The following is a 22,965-nucleotide window of genomic DNA, read 5'->3' on the forward strand; positions in this document are numbered from 1 at the left end:
ATGCTGGGTATGTACCAGGCACACTGTCTATATATTTTTATATTTCTACAATTGAAAATTTATCATCCTAAAAATACAAAATTCACTTATGGATAACCATACTCCAAGAGTTGCACGGGCCACTGGACACATCTGAAAATTCATAGTCAAAGGTACCTTTACAAGATGTTCTACGAATAATCACTTTTCAACAGTTAGGCATATTTCAACATTCCAACTGATTACCATGAAAAATATCCTTGTCAAAAGTTCCTAAAAACCTGCACGTGCTGAGACAACCAAGCAAGTCAGCAAAAATTAGTATATAGAAAAACTTAGAAAAATCAGCTTTTTCACCTCTTACAGGTAAACTCTGCAAACTACATATGTAACCATTATGTATGTGTGTCCAGCTCTGATTTTAAACTGAACCAGAATGTAATCACCTGAAAACATTTCATAGAGCAGGCAGCCCAAGGACCAGAGGTCACTGGTGATGGAGAAGTCAGTACCCCTCACAATTTCTGGAGCTGTATAGATAAGAGATCCTAAAAATAAAGGTGAAAGGACAGTTTTGTTAGACATTCATACTGTTGCCAACACAAATACACCTCGGAAAGACTAGGTGAAGTGGAAAAGACCAGAGAACATGCACATGAATAGATCTTCATGCATATTTCACATTTTTATATGTTTTCTAATTTTAAGGTCCCACTTGCCAAGAGGGCTTCCCTTGGCTCAGTCAGTAAAGAATTCACCTGCAACACAGGAGACCTGGGTTCCATCCCTGGGTTGGGAAGACCCCCTTGGAGGAGATCTTGGCAACCCACCCCAGTATTCTTGCCTGGAGAATCTCCATAGACAGAGGAGCCTAGTGGGCTGCAGTCCACAGGATTGCAAAGAGGCAGACATAACCGAGCGACTAAGTACAGCACTTGCTAAGAAAGCACTTGCTTTCAGTCCCGAAGTCGTGTCAGACTCTGCAACCCCTCAGACTGCAGCACAACAGGCTCCACTGTCCTCCATCATCTCCCAGGGTTTGCTCAAATTCAAGTCCACTGAGTCAGTGATACTACCCAACCATCTCATCCTCTGCTGCCCTCTTCTTTCACCTTCAATCTTCCCCAGCATCAGGGTTTTTTCCAACAAATCGGCTCTTCACATCAGGGTCCAAAGTATTAAAGTTTCAGCTTCAGCAACAGTCCTTCCAATGAATATTCAGAACTGATTTCCTTTAGGATTGACTGGTTGGATCTCCTTGCTGTCCAAGGGACTCTCAATAGTCTTCTCCAGCACTACAGTTCAAAAGCATCAATTCTTTGGCGCTCAGCCTTCTTTATGGTCCAACTCTCACATCCATACACAACTACTGGAAAAACCACAGCTTTGACTAGACAGACCTTTATAGGCAAAGTGATGTCTCTGCTTTTTAATATGCTGTCTAGGTTTATCATAGCCTTCCTTCCAAGAAGCAAGCATCCTTTAATTCCATGGCTGCAGTCATCATCCACCATGATTTTGGAGCCCAAGAAAATAAAATCTGTCCCTGCTTCCATTCTTTCCTCTTCTATTTGCCATGAATTGATGGGACTGGATGCCATGATCTTAGTTTTTTGAATGCTGAGTTTTATGCCAGCTTTTTCACTCTCCTCTTTCACCTCATTAAGAGGCTCTTTAGTTTCTCTTCACTTTCTACCATTAAAGTGGTATTATCTGCATATGTGAGAATGTATTGAAATATAAACCTTTTGAATAATCACCTGAGTAAGAGGTGTGGCACACTGAAGTGCATTCTTTTAAATTAACAATTCAAATAGTTGTAAGAAAAGAACCTTTGATTGTTATCAACAATATCCTGATTAGGACAGATTAAGTTATATAGAAGTCAGCACTCCAAATTCTCACTGGCTTAACTGCACAAGTTTCTTCATTATGAAACTACACATCGCCTACAGGTCAGCCAACAGGCTTCGATCCTCACAGTCAGTCCATCCAAGACCCAGGCTACATTTCAGTACATGCTTCCTAAGTCAGCAAGGTGGGGGCAAAGAATGTGGTTAACTTAATACGGGCTCTTAAAACTCCCAACTCGAAAAGACTTCTGTGCATACCTGGTGAGCTGTGGCAGGGACGATGCAAGCCTACCATGTATCCAGAAGAGGAACGGGCAGCCATTGGTTAACAGTACTAGTGTTTACCACGTACACTGGATAGAATTTAGTATTACCCAGAAATACCAAATTCCAGAGTTAGAAAGCACCCCTGCTTACTGACATGAACAGCTGAGGCCTGGAAAGTACCCTCACATGCTCTAAGCCACAGAGTTGGGCAGTTACAGAACATCTGCCAAAACTCAGGGTTTCCTATCTTCCAATGAGAATGTCCTTCCCATGAAGTGAGTAATCACCAGTCACTAGAAAAGAGGTTAACATGCCCCCCTCATGGGGACTGTTCTTGGATTCAGCTCAGAAGTGACCAAGCATCACTGCTAAAAACTGACATTTCTCTATAACACAGCCCTCTTCCCCTTTTGAAGGGACTATTTCAAAAGGTACATTCCTGAAACATACAGCCCTCATTTTCTATAATAAAAGCATAGTCTACAATACTCATTTTCACCCATGCAATACTTGGGGATTTAAAGAGCCTTCTTCCTGGGCATGAAATTTTACTTCAACACTAACCCTGAAAGTTACATTTCTTTCCTCATATTTATGGGCCTCTGGTTAACCTGCTGCTCCCTATCACGTTATCTCATTCTTGTCACCAAGGCCATGTGACCGCCAGGCCCAGGGATGCCGCCCTCTCTCCCAGTGCCTTTTGCTTCCTGGTGAGTCTCACTGGTCCAAAGTCTCAAGTACTGCACCAGGAACTTAGGAAAAAAGATCTTTATCACTTCTATCCAAAGTTCTCATATAAGAAATATGACTTCCTGGTCAAGGAACTAGGATCCCACATGTCACATGGCATGGTCAAAAGAAAAAAAAAAGTAGGAAAAAAAAAAGAAATTTGACTTCACACTCTCCCCTCAAGCACAGCGAGGTAACAGCCTAGGCCCCATCTGTCAAAACCACCTCCCAAGGATGCACCCCTAAAAATCTTCCATACTTGCAGAATATTAGCTCCTTAACAATGCTGAATATGTACCGAGCTGCTGGTGTGTGCCAGACACCAGTGTTAAGTGCTGAGGATACAGCAGGAAGGGAGACAAAATCCCCTTCCTTACGTTCTAACGAGCGGTCAGTGATGAAGTGAATGAGAAGGCTTTGTCAGAGGTTCCCTGTGCTTTAAACGGCATTAGATCCACATGGAAACCCTTAGGTCCTAGACAAAGCCATCCATAAATCCAGGCTTCTCCTGGTCCTTATTATTTATTTTCAATACATCATTTGGCTGGCAACATGAAAGGTGGACACTTTCTCCAAAACACAGGACTTGGGCGGCCCACCACTGGACTTCGGACCTTGAAGCTCGCCTCATACCTTTCACTCTACTTTTCATGCTTTTCTTCACTACATTCTCCCCGCTGTCACCTCCTCCTTCTTCTGCTGCCACCAAGGTGAAGAACTCTTCCAAATTTTCACCTTCCACTTTGGCCAAGGAAAAATTACTAAACTTCAGTGTTCCAGGCCCTTCCAAGAGTATCTATAAAGGTGAAGAAACAAATGTGTTCAAACACAAATTCAAAATTTGCATTTCCATCCGTACCTCTTATAATCTCACTACAGAACCCTGACTATTGGCTTTGTTGCTTCACCACAACTCAGAAAATTAAACACAATTTTTTTTAAAAGAAGATGCTATGCTCAATCGCTTCAGTCATGTCCAACTCTTTGCAATCCTATGGACTGGAGCCCACCAGGCTCCTCTGTTCATGGGATTCTCCAGGCAAGAATACTGGAGTGGGTTGCCATGCCCTCCTCCAAGGGATCTTCCCAACTCACGGATTGAACCTGGGTCTTCTGCACTGCAGGATTCTTTACCACTGAGCCACCAGGGAAGCCCCAAAAAGCAGCTTAGGAAATTTAAATCCAACACTACCAGAATCAAATATTAAATTCTCCCTTCTCAGATGCAGATGAAAAATGTGTCATAAAACCACAGAGGGAAACAGCAGTCTTTTGGGAAAGATGAAGAATGTACATGAAACAATCTACTCATGAACCCTCAGTAACAGCTGAAAGAGGATTTGGAAACCCACCAGTCCTAGGCGTTGTTTATTTAAATGATGAAGTGTGATTTAGGGTTCAGACTAAGGGTTCTGAAGTTACAGACCTAGATTTGACCCCTAGGTTCACCACTTACTGGCAGTCTAACCTGCAGAAATTACTTACCCTTTGTAAATCTCAGTCTCTTCACCTATAAAATGGGGAAAGTGATACTTCAGATAGTTTTAAGGATTGAGGTTACACATGATGCAAAGGGCTTCTGACCGTGACTGGCATATGGAAAGTGCTCAAGTCTGCTAATATAATTTGTGATGAGAAGTTATCTGTTGATTATTGAAACTATACCAGGAACCAGTGTTCTCTTACCTTTACCTTTTCCCTTCCTTGCAAGGGGCTTTTTGATCTCAAAAGCAATTTAAAGTTTACTCTTTACTTCTAGTCACAAATATTAAGGATGTCAGTTAAGTCTACCACAGTGACTTTTTTTTTTCTTTTTTTTAATTTTATTTTAAAACTTTACATAATTGTATTAGTTTTGCCAAATATCAAAATGAATCCGCCACAGGTATACATGTGTTCCCCATCCTGAACCCTCCTCCCTCCTCCCTCCCCGTGACTTTTAAACTTCGTGGTTTTTTTGAGCACCTGAAGGCCTTGTTCAGGTGAAGACAATAACTGACAATAACTAGTCCCTACCCTGAGTTTCCGATTCAACCGGTCTGGGGTGAGGCCCAACAACCTGCATTTCTAACAAGTTCCAGGTAATGTTGATGCTGCTGGTCCAGGGAACACACTTGTAGAACCACCGGTAGGTGGCAGATAATTTTTTTTAAGTTAGTAAATATTTTGGACTTTGCAAGCCATACGGTTTCTGCCCTGACTTCTCAAGTCTGCAACCCCTGACAATACATAAATCAAAGGGCGTGGCTGTTCCAACAGAACTCCATTCACAAAAATAAGCATCCTGCTGGAACTCCTCCAAACCTAGTTCTAGAGTAAAAGTTACCTTATAAATCAGCCTGAAGCTCCAAGACTATGAACAGCTGATATGAGACCTCATTAAAGAGCTCACATGTAGGAGCTGGCACATTATAGCCTCTGGGCCATATACTGCTACTGCCTATGTTTGTACAAGCATGAGCTAAACATGGTTTTTATGGTTCTACTAACTACTACTAAGTCACTTCAGTCGTGTCCAACTCTGTGCGACCCCATAGACGGCAGCCCACCAGGCTCCCCTGTCCCTGGGATTCTCCAGGCAAGAACACTGGAGTGGGTTGCCATTTCCTTCTCCAATGCATGAAAGTGAAAAGTCAAAGTGAAGTCGCTCAGTTGTGTCAGACTCTTAGTGACCCCATGGACTTCAGCCCACCAGGTTCCTCTGTCCATGGGATTTTCCAGGCAAGAGTACTGGAGTGGGGTGCCATTGCCTGGTTCTAAGTGGTTGAAAAAAATGAAAATAATACTTCTTGACAGGTAAAAATTACATGAAACTGACATTTCCATGTCCACAAATAGAGGTTTTTTTGAAACAAAGTTACACCCATCCATTTATACATTGTCCACAGCTACTTTCAGGGCTGTAACACAATTAAGTGGTTATAGTCTTCATACAAGTAAATGAATATTTCAAATAAGAATGTCTGTTAACACAGAGTTTTTATGGAGTTTTTCTTTTGTAGATTTCATTACATTCTTCTACAGATGGCCTAAAGTAACATTTAACAAGAACATACTCAACTTTTCATTCCATTAACAAAGGAAAAGTAGTAGCAACTAAGACCAGTAACACATACAATCCTTCAGAGTATGAACTTGTAAAGGTAACAGGTGCCACTGACTGCGAATTTCACCTAAACATAATATGTAATTCTCACTATCTCCTTGAAATATCTACCCCCCCCCACCCCCGCCACATCACAGGCAAGAAACCTAAGGTACAAAGAGACAGAAAGGGTAACGGGTCCAGGACACACAGCATCTCAGTGTCAGTGTTGATGTGACTCAGACACTAAGGAGGTCTGTGACTCTACAACACTGAAACACATCTGCTGCTGCTGCTAAGTCACTTCAGTCGTGTCCGACTGTGTGTGACCCCATAGACAGCAGTCCACCAGGCTCCCCCATCCCTGGGATTCTCCAGGCAAGAACACTGGAGTGGGTTGCCATGTCCTTCTCCAACGCATGAAAGTGAAAAGTGAAAGTGCAGTCGCTCAGTCGTGTTCGACTCTGTGCGACCCCATGGACTGCTGCCTACCAGGCTCCTCCATCCATGGGATTTTCCAGGCAAGAGTACTGGAGTGGGGTGCCATTGCCTTCTCCGGAAACACATCTAGCGATGGGTAATTATTTCTACCAGAAAAGAAAAACGTTTGATATAAAATAGCAGGAATCAAACACACATTGTCAAGAATGTCATTATCAAACTAAAATAATGGCTCATAAGTGTGAACTATAATTTAAGAACGAAGAGTCTTATTCTATAGGTCTCTTGAGCTCATCAACCACAACATACCTCAAGAGCAATGATACTCACTCCGAGAATCCTGAAAGGAGGGGAGATTTCACTTTCTAAAAGGTACTTCAATAGGCAGCTAAATAGGAACCTAAAATATAATACTATGTACTTCCTTTTGTTAAAAAAAAAAATGTTGACTAAAAAATTTCAAGATGCTCTAAATAGATCAAAGTTGTATCTAAAAATAAAAATATCTTTGAGGAAGCATTATAAATCGAGACACAAACAGTCAGGGAATCAAAACGTTTATGAATTACCTTCCTGGGAGAAATGTCACAAAAGAGAATGCCAAGTTGATGAAGATGGTGTAATCCAGTCAGCAGGTCAATCCCAAATTCTCTCACTACATCTTCTGGGAGGTTTTCATCTTGAGCAATAACCATTTCTAAAGAACCACCTGCAAGTTGATTAAAATCACCCACTTTAACCCACCAGCATTACACAGTGCCTCTAGAAAGGTTCCATGCTGGGACCTGAGCATTAAAACATGATCAAATCAGTCCATCTGGACAATCTGACGGGGAAACATACTCGTGAATGAACACTGGTCCAGGAACCCTAACAGGAAGCTCCAGAGTCCAGAGCCAGCTAAGGGCGAGTGGCTGCTTGGCCTGGAAGGACAGTCAATAAATATGCCAGTGGAGTGAAGGAAGAATCACTCTGGCACTGTGATCTCTCACTCCAGACCCCTTGGGAAAGAAACAGCTACAGAAATTAGTGTTAAGTGCTACTGTAAACGGTACACTTTAATCACACTGTGCAAAGGACAGTCATGTTTACCCCCATGCAAAGCTAGGTCACATTCCGCAAGTACTGCCTGACACAAAAAGGTGCTCTTCCTTAAGTGTTAGGAAATTACAAACTCTGATGTAATAATAGGTCAGTGGCAGACATACTGTGAATTCCACGTCTATATCCTTCCAAGGTCCCTGTCATAACTCTACCACCTAAGTGGCAGAAACAAACTTTTTTTTTTTTTTTTAGGATCAAGATTATAATCAGAAGTCAAGTTCACAGAAAAGGAAGTCTTAGCTGGCAGCTGAAAGTTCAATCAGAATTCCTGTGATGAAGGTAGGAGGCATTCTGAGTTCTGTTCATTTTGTTTGGTGAGTGAGGAACCATTCCAAACACAGGTATAAATGAGTTAGGTTGTTACAACAGCCAGGGGTCAGAAATAACTGCTGAAACAAAAAGTAACACAGGTGGAGTCCCCTGATCACCTCAACAGTGTATACATCTTATGAAAGAAATTAAACCACTGTCTCCTCCCGTTGATTCAAAAAATAAAATGCAAAATGCAAATAATTTACAATTCCAGATAAGCTCTTTCATAATTGCTTTATAAATTCTAAGGGCCAATAGGTAAGAGACTCATAAAGCTAGAAGTTATTACATTTTATCTTAATATTTAATGATTCTTTATTATTACTCAATGTATAACTGTGGTACTTCTTACATTTTTTCCTAAACACACTGAAACTAAAAGTCCAGACAATACCTATGTATTTAGTCACCTTTCTCTCTGTATACAGTCTTGGAAAATTTTATCAAGCAAGAGCTATGTTATCTCTAATTATTTCCAGGTGGTAGAATTTGTTGATCCATTTATTTTTCTATATTGCTTAAGTTTTACTAATGCAAGTATCCTTCGCATAAGAATAAAAAAATAAGAACTAATTAGGCAATAGATAGTTTACTTCAAATCTTTTATTTTTCTTGAATGGAAAAACTTGATCAATCACTAAAAATTATGTCTAAATTTTATGAAGATGATTTAGTATTATTTTATACCAAAATAAAGTTAACCCTAAACTGCATCTCTTCCTCTTACCAAACACCTTTGCTTTTTTCCTGTCCCTAATATATCAAACAACAGATGTTCAAGTTAATGTAGTCAATAGTATGCTTCTATTCATAATAGAAGGAAAAGTGAAAAATAACAAAACCTACATCACATATTTTTTCAAAGCAATACACGGTGACTATAATCGTAGCACTTCTTGGCTCCTACCTGTGCAGAGTTCCACAACTAGCCAGAGATGATTGCTGGTTTCATACCATTCATGAAAAGTTACAATGTTCTTGTGTTTAATTTCATGGGTGAGACGGACCTATAAAAACACACAGCATTCACACTGAGAAAAAAATTCTTAAAACCTTTGAATCTATTAAGAAACACCTAAATATCACACCTGGGAAATACATAAGAAAACAATGGAACTTATTCAGTGGAATAAAATAATAAATAATTTAAAATATAGACATTAAGAATGATGGTTATGTGCTTACTCGCTCAGTCGTGTCTGACTCTGCAACCCCATGGACTGTACAGCCTGTCAGGCTTCTCTGTCCATGGAATTCTCCAGACAAGAATACTAGAGTGGGTTGCCATTTCCTTCCCCAGGGGATCTTCCTGACCCAGGGATCAAACTCATATCTTCTGCATTGCAGGTGGATTCTTTATCATCTGAGCCTTCAGGGAAGCCCTAATGTGAACATACTGATCTTAAAATGTACATTTCCAATGGATTATAAGAATAATTGTATACCAAAAAAAAGTGTGAATTCAAAAACTCAGTAATAAAGATGCAAAAGCGTGTCCATTGAGGGAGGAGGGAGGAGGGTTCAGGATGGGGAACACATGTATACCTGTGGCGGATTCATTTTGATATTTGGCAAAACTAATACAATTATGTAAGGTTTAAAAATAAAATAAAATTAATTAAAAAAAAAATATTAAGTAGCTTTGGGGATTTTTGGCTTTCCCCATTTAAAAATCCCATTAAATATAGGAACTAAGACTACAAAAATGTGTATAGAACATCAAGACTCAATTGCTGATGACTATCAAAGTGCACTGGATCCTTGCTTTCTGATTTTCTTAATAAAAAAAAAAAAAAAAAAGAAATTCTACTGTCACTCAACACAGGCTAATGAGCCCATAATTTGTAGAAATACAGAGCTCCCTGTTTAAGAAATGGAATTTGGCATGCTCCAGTAACAACTTGGTGGGCTCATATTGTAACAAAAATAAAGGAAAACTAATCTACATGACTTAGAAGACAGATGAGGAGAAAACCAAACAGAGTGACCAAGGGAGAATTTGAGGAGCATCTTGTAATAAATTCCCAATATAAGGCCACTAGAGAACGGGGAGAACCCTGGGTAAATAAGTTTAAAGGGATCCTTGCTAATTCTGGCTCGGGAAGGGGAGGTCCTAGCGAAAAAATAAAGGAGATACAGAAACCCCAAAAGAATTCAGGCCACAGCACACTCCTCCTGACCCTGCCCATCACTCAATATTTGCCAAGTACCTACTCTTCCAGACACCGCTCTGCCTATCTCACCCTCCACCCGGACCTCCATCGCCCATGTGCAGCCGCCGCTGGCCAGTGCAGGAGGCAGTGTGGCCAGCACTCGCCACAGAGGGCCACTGTGCTCTGGAGCAGCAGCCGGGATGAGCTTCAAGTGTAAAATACACACCAGACACCCAACAACCAACATCAGAATTAGAAAAATCTCTCAATGGTTACACGCTGAAAAAATAATACATGGTATTATTAATCTCATGAGATTAATATATACTAATAAGATGAATTTCACCTATTTATTATCCTTTTTCAATGTAGATACTATGTACTTTACAGTTAGATTTATAACCCCCATTATATATCTATTGGACAGCATTGCTAGATTTTTTTTTTTAACTGGTAACATTATTCTCTCCAAAATCTCTTCCACACATCCTAATCCATGACCACCACTCACTCACTTTCCAGCTCACTCGCTCCAGGACTGCAATTCTGGTTCAATCCAACCCTCCCCACAGTCTGCATACACCTAAGGCACTGAAGCAGACACAAACCATGCTGATTGCTCTGCCTTCCTCTGATGGTCCCCACTCTAAAGGGCCCCAGCCAGTCTGCCCTCCAGGTAAACCTATTCACATCTTTTCTTTCCTTTTCTCTGGAACACTGCCTGCCCGTTTCCCCTAAGTGAAGACTTAAGATTCTCACCTCAGTGAAAACGTAATCAGAAGAGAAATTCCTCCTGTTCCAAATCAACCAACTAGAGAGCATCTTGTCCCATACAGCTGTCTTCCCTCAACTGTCCACATGCCTTTCAAAAGCCAGCACCTCCTCACACAGGTGAGGATGGCTGTTTAAAATAATAATAAATAACAATAATGACAAAAATAACAAGTGTTGGCCACAGTGTGGAGAAATGAGATCCCTCGCACACTGCTGTGGGAACGTATAATGGTAGGGCCTCTGGGGAAAACCGAGTATTTCATGGGTTTGGAAAAATCGGTAATGACTTGTATTATTATAGCATCTATCATATAGAAGAGTTTCACTGCCCTAAAATCCTCTGTGCTCCGCCTATTCATCCCTCCCACTCTCCCCGACCCCCCAAACTCTGGCAACTACTGATCATTTTACTGTTTCCATAGTTTTGCCTTTTCCAGAATGTCACATGGTTGGAATCATACACTATGCAGCCTTTCCAGACTGGCTTCTCTTACCAAACCATGTCCATTTAAGGTTCCTCTGTGTCTACTTGTGGCTTGACTGCCCATTTCCTTTTATTAATGAACAGTATTCCAGTGTATATATGTTCCAGTTTGTTTATTGATTACAAATAAAGCTGCTGTAAACATCTGTGTGCAGGTTTTTGTGTGGACCTAAGTTTTCAACTCTTTTGGCTAAGTACCAAGAGTGTGGTACTTATTCATTCAGAACTCTTTTCATCTTGCAAAAATGAAAATTTCTACACATTAAATAATAACTCCCCATTTCCCCTTTCCCTGGCAATCACCACTGTATTGTACTTTGTTTCTGAAAGGTACCTCATATAAGATGGTGATGGCTGCACAGTAACAGGCATATACTTACTGACAATATTAAACTACATACTGAAAATGGTTAAGATGATAAACTTCGTTATGTGTGCTGCTGCTAAGTTACTTCAGTCCTGTCCCACTCTGTGCGACCCCATAGATGGCAGCCAACCAGGCTCCACTGTCCCTGGGATTCTCCAAGCAAGAACACTGGAGTGGGTTGCCATTTCCTTCTCCAATGCATGAAAATGAAAAGTCAAAGTGAAGTTGCTCAGTCGTGTCCGACTCTTAGCGACCCCATGGACTGCAGCCCACCAGGCTCCTCTGTCCATGGGATTTTCCAGGCAAGAGTACTGAAGTGGGGCGCCATTGCCTTCTCCATTGTTTTTTTCCACAATTAAAAAAAATAGCTAGGTTTGGTCCAAGGAGTCTGGGATGTAAAGTGGTACAACTATTTTAAACCCAAGTTACTCTCACCTAATGTCCTTCCTTTGGAAAGCTTCATAATCATGTACTAAATTTAAAAGTAAATGATCTAGGGACTTCCCTGATGTTCCAGTAGCTAAGACTCCTAGCTCCCAATGCAAGGAGCCAGGGTTTGATCCCTGGTCAAGGAACTAGATCCCAACTGCCACAGCTAAGTCCTGTCACATTCAAATAAATTTATTCTTAAGTGATCTGATACAGACTGTATTTTCCCTGACTCATAAAAAAAACAAAAACCAGAAATCTAAGTTGCTAATTATTGATACTTGAGTATGTTTAGGAGCCATTATTCAGAACTACTGGCACTAAAGAGAGAAGGTCACCCATTCCAGACTGAAAATGGACCGTCTGCTACAGTGAGTTCAGGGACTTCTGTTTACATACTACTTACTCCATCTGATCATCTCTTCCCAAAGGGAGAGAAACATACTTGACTTACCCAGTTGGTTATTTCAGGCCTCCTGCACTTATCAGTACAAAGAATAGCTACAAAATTGATGGTCCCCTTCCGTCGTCCCTTGTAGACCACAGTCTTGCTTCCTCGGCCAATCTCCTCATACAGGATGAAGTTTTCCATCTCTGGGTTGACTTCTCACCTTCGGTAAAATGACAGCCTAATAGCATCTCTAACTCCTAAAAAGTAAACAAATATGACACTTCAAAACCCAAACTAGCTGCATGATTGATTAGCCTAAGCTATTTAATATGTAATCAATAAATCTAGTAATTCTATCAATTCAAAAATCCACCTACAAATGTTGATACAAGTATCTTTGTTTTTGTAAAATGAAAAAAAACTAAGAAAAAAAAATTCAAAAACCAATATTCAACTCCCTAGTGACAAGACCGTAACAAAAATAATGAAAATGACAGCTATTTTGAACACATGGAACAAAACCAGGGAATGAATGAGATTTCAGTCAATGTATCTTGATACAGCTCTTACTCTGTTACACTGGAAAGCACTTTGTGTCAGTAACTGTGTAATGAATGGGGTAGTAAGCTCCATCTAACCATAAATTATGAGAAATGAGACAATGCATGTGAAAACACTATATAAATAAATATGAAATGATAGTATTTCTATCTAACCCACAGAGATTTTAAGAGTCAATTCAAATATTATTCGAAGTCAGTGGTCAGCAAACTACTGGTTCCTGGGCCATATCCAGCCTGCTGAGTCCTTTGTAAATAAGTGGAACACAGCCATGTCCAGTCATTTATATGGGCAGCAATGTTGAGTAGTAGTAAGAGTGACCCTATGACCTGCACACCCTCTAAAATATTTACTACCTGGCCCTTTACTGAAGAAAGTTTGCCAACTCTTTCAAATTATTTTTTTTTAAACCACCCACTAAAACAACTTCATTTTCTTGGCCAACAAAATCACCTTATATTCATGAGTGAATAACAATCTGATGTAGTCTTTTACGAGGCCATGCAGTTGCAAAGAGTCAGACATAACTTAGCAACTAAACAACAGGGGCTTATACTTCAGCCAAGAACAGAAGTGTCAATACTTATACTGATAGTAGATATGCTTTCAGTTCAGTTGCTCAGTCGTGTCCGACTCTTTGCGACCCCATGAACCACAGCACACCAGGCCTCCCTGTCCATCACCAACTCCCGGAGTCCACCCAAACCCATGTCCATCAAGTCGATGATTCGATCCAACCATCTCATCCTCTGTCGTCCCTTCTCTTCCTGCCCTCAATCTTTCCCAGCATCAGGGTCTTTTCCAATGACTCAGGTCTTTGCATCAGGTGGTCAAAGTATTGGAGTTTCAGCTTCAACATCAGTCCTTCCAATGAACACCCAGAACTGATCTCCTTTAGGATGGACTGGTTGGATTTCCTTGCAGTCCAAGGGACTCCAAAGACCCTTTTCCAACACCATAGTTCAAAAGCATCAATTCTTCGGTGCTCACCTTTCTTTACAGTCCAACTCTCACATCCATACATGACCACTGGAAAAACCATAGCCTTGACTAGACGGACCTTTGTTGGCAAAGTAATGTTTCGGCTTTTGAATATGCTGTCTAGGTTGGTCATAACTTTCCTTCCAAGGAGTAAGCGTCTTTTAATTTCATGGCCGCAATCACCATCTGCAGTGATTTTGGAGCCCAAAAAAATAAAGTCTGACACTGTTTCCACTGTTTCCCCATCTATCTGCCATGAAGCAATAGGAGCGGATGCCATGGTCTTAGTTTTCTGAATGCTGAACTTTAAGTCAACTTTTTCACTCTTCTCTTTCACTTTCAAGAGGCTCTTTAGTTCTTCTTCACTTTCTGTCATAAGGGTGGTGACATCTGCATATCTGAGGTTAGTGATATTTCTCCCGGCAATCTTGATTCCAGCTTGTGCTTCCTCCAGCCCAGCGTTTCTCATGATGTGCTTTCAGAGTAGCTCAAAATCTTGGAATGCTAAAAAGTAACATGGTTTCCTTACTTCCAGGAGAAATAAAATTTTAAGTGCTCCTATGTTCAGAAATGATTAAAAGCAGTACTTTCACCTGCCAGGTGAACTATTATTAAGATTCTGAGGCATTCTAAGCTTGACATTCCAGAAGCAGAACAAAATCACCTGGCTGCTATTAATATTGCTGCAAGAAATGCTGCCCTTAAAGGGACCAACAGCAACCAAACCTCTGTCATGGTCCAAAGAGATATTTCCCAAAATGGTAATCTAGAAAAACTGGCACAAAGGGCCAACAGTTGGCCTCAGAAAAGGAAAAACAAGACTAGAAATTCAACAACTGTTGGTTTGGTAAGAGAAAAAGCTTTGGTTTGGACTAAGGAACAGCCCTGCCCTATGAGAGACTAAAATCCCCACTCCTTATCCCTGTACATGCATTTTGTCAGTCTACTAACAAAATACGGCCTTCATGAATCAATACCACTGGGGAAACATCAACTAGTGGCAAATGGATTACATACTGCATCATCTAACAGACAAAGTATGATTTAGTCATGATCTGTGTGTTGTCACACTGGACTGAATCCTTTGCTTGCAGACAGTCTACTGCCTCTTATGGGGCTAAAGGACCAGCATTTTTAAGACTCAACTGGCAAAATACAGAGGCCCTCCAAATATCTCGACCAAAAGCATGGCTGTTGGTCCTTCTAAATCTCAGATCCACCCCTTCTGTAATTCAGAAACTCTCAACCTCTTGAGACAGTCACAGGACATCCAATGCACTGGGCTCCTGCTTCTTACAATCCACAACTAATAAACGGAGAGTTACTCCAACACTGAAAGGCCTAATTGCTTCTACGAAAAATAACCATGTTTTGGCAGGGCAGTCTTTTTATAGGGCACCCTCAGGAAACAAAGACCTCCAGCATCACACCTTGCAACCTGGAGAGTTCGTTTACTGGAAAAGACACTCTGGAAGAACCATCTTCAGCATCACTAGAAAGGTCCCTACTGAGTATTACTAACCAACCCTTGTGCCACCGAACTCCAAGGAACACAACTTTTGGATTCATGTGACACATCTAAAGAAAGTGCAGAACTCTGCTGGACCTGACTTTACCTTCTGACTGGATCTGAAAGTAAAGATTCTGTGGAATTAAAGCAGACAACATCCAATGAGACAGCTTTCCCAAGGTATGCAGATCTGGCCTGCGGAAGTTTGTCACTGCGGGGCTGCACCCTGAAGGCCCACGAGCCTTGTAACTGCTCAGTCTCAGACAGAGAGCCTGGAGTCAGCAACAGACATAAATGACTTATTGGACACGGGGTCTTAAATGCCTGAAGCAAGGTGCTGGAGAGACAATCCACTGTGTGTGGCAGACAGCAGGCAGAACAGGACACGGCAGCAATCTTCACTACTTGAGGGAGGAGGAGTCTACCATTTACAAGGCAACTGATGCCAGGTGGGCTCATCAGGTACCAGAGACTAATGGAGAGGATTGGATAGTCCTGTGAGTGAAGTAGGGTGTGGTTGAGCAAGGCATGTACAGAAACCAAGAGAACAGCCATCTTGAATGGGCTAACCATTCGGTCGCCAACGCCAAACCCTAGATTATGGAATAAGACTTCAGATGATCACCAATGTCTGTGATCTTGATAACATATAGATTTTAGATTAAAAGAGCCTGGTAGATCTCTCTCCTACCCCTCCTTGGTAACTGTTATCTTAATAGGTTTCCACTCTGCACTTTCCCCTCCACCTGAGACACTACACCCAGGAAAGATACTTTCTGACATAGAGGGACAAAAAGCCTCTGCAACTACAAAACCTGACTCTTGATCAGCGATGCTTTCAGAGGAAGATCCTGATCAAAAGAGAGAAATGGAAAATATGTATATACATATTAAACAAAAATCTCGATTAAATAAAGTTGGGAGACAAGAAGTGGGGCGCTCTCATACCCTGTGATGATAGCCGAGCTCAACTGGAAGAAGAATGAATCCTCTTCTTTCCTACCAAGGACTCCGTCAATGGAGTCTTTGTTTACTACAGCCTTCCCAACTTACTCTTCCCCTTTATAAAATCTTTTTCCTCCCCTGCCAAGCTGCGGAACTGCACCATGTCTTGTCATGGTTACACACGCCGAATTGGAATTCCCTGCTGATGCCAAATAAGGCCATTTTTCCTGGAGAAATATCTGGCAGTCTTTTGGTTCCTGAGCCACCAAAATGCAGCCTTAACAGGAGAAATTATGTGTCAAAGAAAAATAACCTGAGATCTTAAATGTTCACAAACTGGTTATATTATGATACATCAGCACAAGATGTTAAAATAAGTTCTTATATAAGATGAGTGATTCCTTCAGAACAAGTTTTTAGGCCACAAGAAAAAAAAATCTTAAAATTTTGAATTTGAGTCGGGCCAAGTTCATTTCCTCAATCTTTCACTGAATAGAGGCATCTGAGCAGGGCACCGCCTGAAATTAACAAAACATACCAATTACAGAGTAGGTTTAGACAAGGGTGGTTTATTACCTGCAGTATTTCCTCTCTCTATGGGCTCAACTTCCTTTCAATCAGACTATTTTATAAGTTATCTTTCAGATTTGAAAACCATTGTCTCTAAGATTTTTTTTTACTCAGTCCAAGGATGTTCCTCACCTCAGACTTCCTAATGCACATTTTACAAATGTTGTAATTTCTTAAATTGTAAAACAAAACACAAATACAGAAAAACCCACAAAATAAACATATAAAGAATTATTACAAGAAGGCCATCCTTGTAATCACCACCCAGACCAGCCACAGCACTTTGCCAAGAAGTCCTTCCCTGAGCCTCCAACAATCACAACTCCTCAATACTCCCCCCAAAAGTAATCACTCTCCTGACTTCCATGCGTTTCTTTATAGTTTCCTCATTCAAGTGAGCATTCCCAGACACCTCAGTTTAGTCTTGCACATTTTCTAAAAAGCATTGTGCGTCTTTTAAGTCTCTTTTAATCTGCAAGTTCACCCAGGTATCATCAGAGCAACTCACACCTATGAGCAGTTGAAGCATTTATGATTTCAGCGGGCTGGGCCTATACTCAAACTCTGAAACAAGAGCAGGCAGCAGGGGCACGCAGGTGAAGACAAGAACCTCCTCTTAATCATCCACACCTTCAAATCTTTAAACTCGCTCTCTAGCAGCATTAGCAACACCCAGGAACTGAGAAGTGCAAATTCCCCACCATGGGGCCCAGACCTTACTGAATCAAAAACTCTGGAAGCGGGATCCAGCAATTTGCGTTTTAACTAGCCCTGCGGTTGCACGCTACCTTAGAAACCCAAGTCAACCTTTCCCGAGAGGAGAAGAGAAGTCGGGCACTACACTGAGCCCTAAACTGGTGCTCCTCCTCGCAGTACTTTTCGGACCAAATCAATTGTAGGCTTTGAGCTTCGACTGACCTCGAAAGCGTAGGCTCTAGGTCGCTACGTTAACACCCTCTCTTCCCGCACCCGCCCCCTCAAACTGGAGGCTTTCACTGCCTCCCCACGTCCAACGACATCAGTCAGCGAGGCCAGCTTAGAACCCAGGAAAAGCTAAACCAGAGTTTTAAGAGATAAAACTCCGAATATGAGGTGTCTATAAAGCGCATCTCCAGAACCCAGGTCCTAGAAGACGTGTTCCGCGTACCCTAAATCGAAAGTTTTGTAGAGTTCAACACAAGCACAAAAAAAGCGGAGCCAGAACAGAGAGGGGGCGCTGGGGGCAAAGGGTCCAGGGAGGGAGAGAGAGTGGTGGGCGGAACCCCTCCAGACCGGCGAACGCTGAGACAGACAGGGACACAAATTCGTGGCCCCTAAAACCGCCACTGCCGCTCACCTGCTCGCTCGCTGGTGAGAATCCGCAGGTCCATGGGATACCTAGCGTGAGTGCTAGCGTCTCGGCCCCCACGCCTGAAGACGAGTCCACTGGCCAAAGGCCAGGGGCGAAGCAATGGAGCAAGGCGGGACGCAAAAGGAATCCGTGAAACCGTGTAGGTGAAGCACCCCTCCGGGTTTGGATTCGGCCAGCCCGTCTCCAAGGCAGCACGCAGAACGCCGCTTTGAGCGCCCAGCGCTGATTGGCTGAGCACTTTCGGTTCCCATTGGCTGGGGCCGGGAAATGGAGCTGCTAGGGTCAACTTCAATGGCCCCGCGTCAACTTCAATGGCCCCGCGCCTACCATTAGGACGAGTCCACCGATCGACCCCAAACCAGGGTAGAACGTGCTTGGGAAGGCAAGGCTCAGAGCGTCGGTGACCGGCCTTGCGCGTTCCGCACCGCTCCGTGTTTGGATCGGTCCAACCCGTCTCCAGGGCAGCACGCAGAACGCCCGAAAAAGCGCAGGGCTCTGATTGGCTGAGAAGTTTGTGTTGCTATTGGCTGGGGTCTGGAAATGGGGTGCCCGTATTACAGCGTTGATCCATCCGGACAGTGGGTGGGGGAATCGGGGCTTTGGGCTGGTCGTTGGGGCCCTTCCTGGGTAGCAGTTGCATAGTTGGTGGCAGTGCAGTCTTGTGCCCTCATCATTTCTTCCTTTCTCCACTGTCTTCAGTTTTCTTCCATCCTTTTAGGTGGAAGGGGCAACTTAGTCTGTAACAATCGCTCCTCAGGTTCCTACTCCTTTAGAAAAGAGAAGGTTACGGATTATCTCCCTTCTTGTACATGAGAAAAGACCAGAAACCTGATCTCGAGTTGGTTGATTATGACTTTCGAAGCTCCAAACTCTCAAATTCCAACTACTAGAAAAGTTAGCACAAGCTCCTCTCTTCCACACGGAGTTAGCTCACAGATAATCACCTTTGGCATCAGAATTATCTGACGCTCTGGTTAAAACAGGGCCCACCCACCCACAGAACTTCTGATTCTGTAAATCTGATGAGCCTCCAAAGTTCTCATATCTATTAAGGTGATGTGAATGTTGCCGATAACGGACCACGCTCTGCAAACCTTTACGGGTAGGAACTGTGTCTGTCTCTCATCTCAGGTTTAATCATGTCTCCTTTGACTTCTAACCCATCTTGCCTTCCCAAGAGTTTTAAATTGGCCTTGATTGTCAGTTTTTTTGTATTTAGGAGATTTGATCTGGAAAAAAATTTCCTTATATATCAGTTCAGTTCAGTTCAGTCGCTCAGTCGTGTCCGACTCTTTGTGACCCCATGAATCGCAGCACGCCAGGCCTCCCTGTCCATCACAAACTCCCAGAGTTCACTCAGACTCAAGTCCATCGAGTCAGTGATGCCATCCAGCCATCTCATCCTCTGTCGTCCCCTTCTCCTCCTGCCCCCAATCCCTCCTAGCATCAGAGTCTTTTCCAATGAGTCAGCTCTTCGCACGAGGTGGCCAAAGTACTCACTTCCTAATTAATCAAGACATACAATGAAATATCAGCTAGTTTATTCTGAGTTTTGACAGCCTCGTGCTTAGTGTTAGAAATAAGTATCTGGAATATAGTTCTTCCTTAAAACTGGTTAAATACACATCACCTGTGTTGAAGAAGTTCCCATATTCTTGAAACAACTAGGGAAGCTAAAAAAGATGTTCCACTTCTACTTAGGAGCCAAACCAGGTCATTTGGGAAAGGCTATAACTGTCCTCACAAAATAATTTGGATTCATGATTCGAGGAACTGAACACATCAATTTACTACAAAGCCTCCCAAATTCTAAGACTTAAACCCTAATGGCACTTAACAAGGAAGGAAGAATGAAATTAGAGCACTCCCTAATACCATTTGTTGTTGTTGAGTCACTCAGTCCTGTCCAACTCTCTTGCAACCCATGGACTGTAGCCCCAAGGTTCCCCTGTCCATGGGGATTCTCCAGGCAAGGATACTGGAGTAGGTTGCCATTTCCTTCTCCACCCTAATTCCATACACAAAAAAATAAAATGGATTGAAGACCTAAATGTAAAGCTGCTGCTGCTGCTAAGTCGCTTCAGTCATGTCCGACTCTGTGCGACCCCATAGACGGCAGCCCACCAGGCTCCACCACCCCTGGGATTCTCCAGGCAAGAACACTAGAGTGGGTTGCCATTTCCTTCTCCAATGCATGAAAAGTGAAAGTCAAGTCGCTCAGTCGTGTCTGACCCTTAGCGACCCCATGGACTGCAGCCTACCAGGCTCCTCCATCCATGGGATTTTCCAGGCAAGAGTACTGCAGTGGGGTGCCGTCGCCTTCTCCAAATGTAAAGCTAGACACTATAAAACCCTGAGAGGAAAACATAGGCAGAACATTCTTTGACATAAACCTCAGCAAGATCTTTTTTGACCCACGACCTAGAGTAATGAAAATAAAAACAAAAATAAATGGGACCCAACTAACCTTAAAAACTTTTGCATAGCAAAGTAAACCATAAACAAAATGAAAAGATAACCCTCGGAATGGGAGAAAATATTTGCAAATGAAGCAACCAACAAGGGATTAATCTCCAAAATATATAAACAGCTCATGCAGCTCACTATCAAACAAATCAAAACATGAGCTAAAGATCTAAGTAGACATTTCTCCAAAGAAGACATAAAGATGGCCAAAAAGCACATGAAAAGCTACTCAACATCACTACTTATAGAGAAATGTAAATCAAACCTTCAGTGAGTTATCACCTCACACCAGTCAGAATGGCCATCATCAAAATATCTACAAACAATAAATCCTGGCTAGGATATATGCAGAAAAGGGAACCCTCCTACACTGTTGGTGGGAATGTAAATTGGTACACCCACTGTGAAGAACAGTATGGAGAAACCTCAAAAAACTAAAAATGCCATATGACCTAGCAATCCCACTCCTGGGCATAATATAGCCAGAGAAAACCATAGTAATTTAAAAAGATACATGCAACCCAGTGTTTATTGCAGCACTATTTACAATAGCCAGGATATGGGGAACAACCTAAATGTCCGTCAACAGAGGAATGGATAAAGATGTGGTACGTATGTACAATGGATTATTAGTCATAAAAGGAAAGAAAATAGTTCATTTGCTGAGATGTGGATAGATCTAGAGATTGTCATATACAGTGAAGTCAGAAGGAGAAAATATCATATAACATCTCTTATATGTGGAATCTAGAAAAAATAGTGAAAAGTGAAAGTCGCTGAGTCATGTCTAACTCTTTCTGACCCCATGGACTATATAGTCCATGGAATTCTCTAGGCCAGAATACTGGAGTGGGTAGCCTTTCCCTTCTCCAGGGGATCTTCCCAACTCAGGGATCAAACTCAGGTCTGTCACATTGAAGGCAGAGTCTTTACCATCTGAGCCACAAGGGAAGCCCAAAAATTCTGGAGTGGGTAGCCTATCCCTTCTCCAGCAGATCTTCCCGACCAGGAATCAAACTGGAGTCTCCTACATTGCAGGTGGATTCATTACCAACTGAGCTATCAGGGAAGCCTGAAAAAGTAGTACAGTTCAGTTCAGTCCCTCAGTCGTGTTCGACTCTTTGTGACCCCATGAATTGCAGCACCCAGGCCTCCCTGTCCATCACCAACTCCCAGAGTTCACCCAGACTCACGTCCATCGAGTCAGTGATGCCATCCAGCCATCTCATCCTCTGTCGTCCCCTTCTCTTGCCCCCAATCCCTCCCAGCATCAGAGTCTTTTCCAATGAGTCAACTCTTCACATGAAGTGGCCAAAGTACTGGAGTTGCAGCTTTAGCATCATTCCTTCCAAAGAAATCCCAGGGCTGATCTCCTTCAGAACGGACTGGTTGGATCTCCTTGCAGTCCAAGGGACTCTCAAGAGTCTTCTCCAACACCACAGTTCAAAAGCATCAATTCTTCAGTGCTCAGCCTTCTTCACAGTCCAACTCTCACATCCATACATGACCACAGGAAAAACCATAGCCTTGACTAGACAAAACCTTTGTTGGCAAAGTAATGTCTCTGCTTTTGAATATGCTGTCTAGGTTGGTCATAACTTTCCTTCCAAGGAGTAAGAGTCTTTTAATTTCATGGCTGCAATCACCATCTGCAGTGATTTTGGAGCCCAAAAAAATATTTGCAAAACAGAAATCAAGACACAGATATAAAGATCAAACTTAAGGATACCAAGAGGGAAAGGGGAGGGTGATGTGAAGTGGGAGATTGGGACTAACATAGATACACTGCTGCTGCCGCTGCTAAGTTGCGACGTGTCTGACTCTGTGCAACCCCAGAGACCGCAGACCACCAGGCTCCTCTATCCCTGGGATTCTCCAGGCAAGAATACTGGAGGGAGTTGCCATTTCCTTTTCCAATGCATGAAAGTGAAAAGCGAAAATGAAGTTGCTTCTCAGTCATCTGACTCTTGACGACCCCATGGACTGTAGCCTACCAGGCTCCTCCGTCCATGGGATTTTCCAGGCAAGAGTACTGGAGTGGGGTGCCATTGTCTTCTCCATAGATACACTACTGTATATAAAATAGATAACTAGTGATAACCTACTGTATAGCACAGGAAACTCTCCACAATGCTCTGTGATTTAAATGGGAAGGAAACCCAAAAAAGAGAAGATATATGTGTACGTGTGGTTGATTCCGTTTTTGCTGTACA

The 22,965-nt window shown here is 42.4% G+C and overlaps 1 protein-coding gene across 11 annotated transcripts in view; it reads right to left on the reverse strand.

The window, feature by feature from the left end:
• Window positions 1–18,732, reverse strand: part of ULK4 (unc-51 like kinase 4) — a 521,313-nt gene extending 502,581 nt beyond the window's left edge. For 5 of the 11 annotated variants that reach the window (XM_070776125.1, XM_070776126.1, XM_070776130.1 and 2 more), the window contains exons 1-6: window positions 18,272–18,580; window positions 12,432–12,625; window positions 8,678–8,777; window positions 6,924–7,063; window positions 3,462–3,624; window positions 426–527 (exon numbers count right to left, since the gene is read on the reverse strand). In XM_070776125.1, coding sequence (XP_070632226.1) covers window positions 426–527; window positions 3,462–3,624; window positions 6,924–7,063; window positions 8,678–8,777; window positions 12,432–12,569 — 643 coding nt within the window. In that variant the 5' untranslated portion in view covers window positions 12,570–12,625; window positions 18,272–18,580. Of the gene's footprint in view, window positions 1–425; window positions 528–3,461; window positions 3,625–6,923; window positions 7,064–8,677; window positions 8,778–12,431; window positions 12,626–18,271; window positions 18,581–18,613 lie in introns of those variants that run through there. The other 6 variants (XR_011562944.1, XM_070776127.1, XM_070776132.1 and 3 more) reach the window with 5 other exon arrangements.
• Window positions 18,733–22,965: the final 4,233 nt, after the last annotated feature.

The sequence above is a fragment of the Bos indicus genome, chromosome 22, assembly GCF_029378745.1.
Source record: "Bos indicus isolate NIAB-ARS_2022 breed Sahiwal x Tharparkar chromosome 22, NIAB-ARS_B.indTharparkar_mat_pri_1.0, whole genome shotgun sequence".
Taxonomy (NCBI): Eukaryota; Metazoa; Chordata; class Mammalia; order Artiodactyla; family Bovidae; genus Bos; species Bos indicus.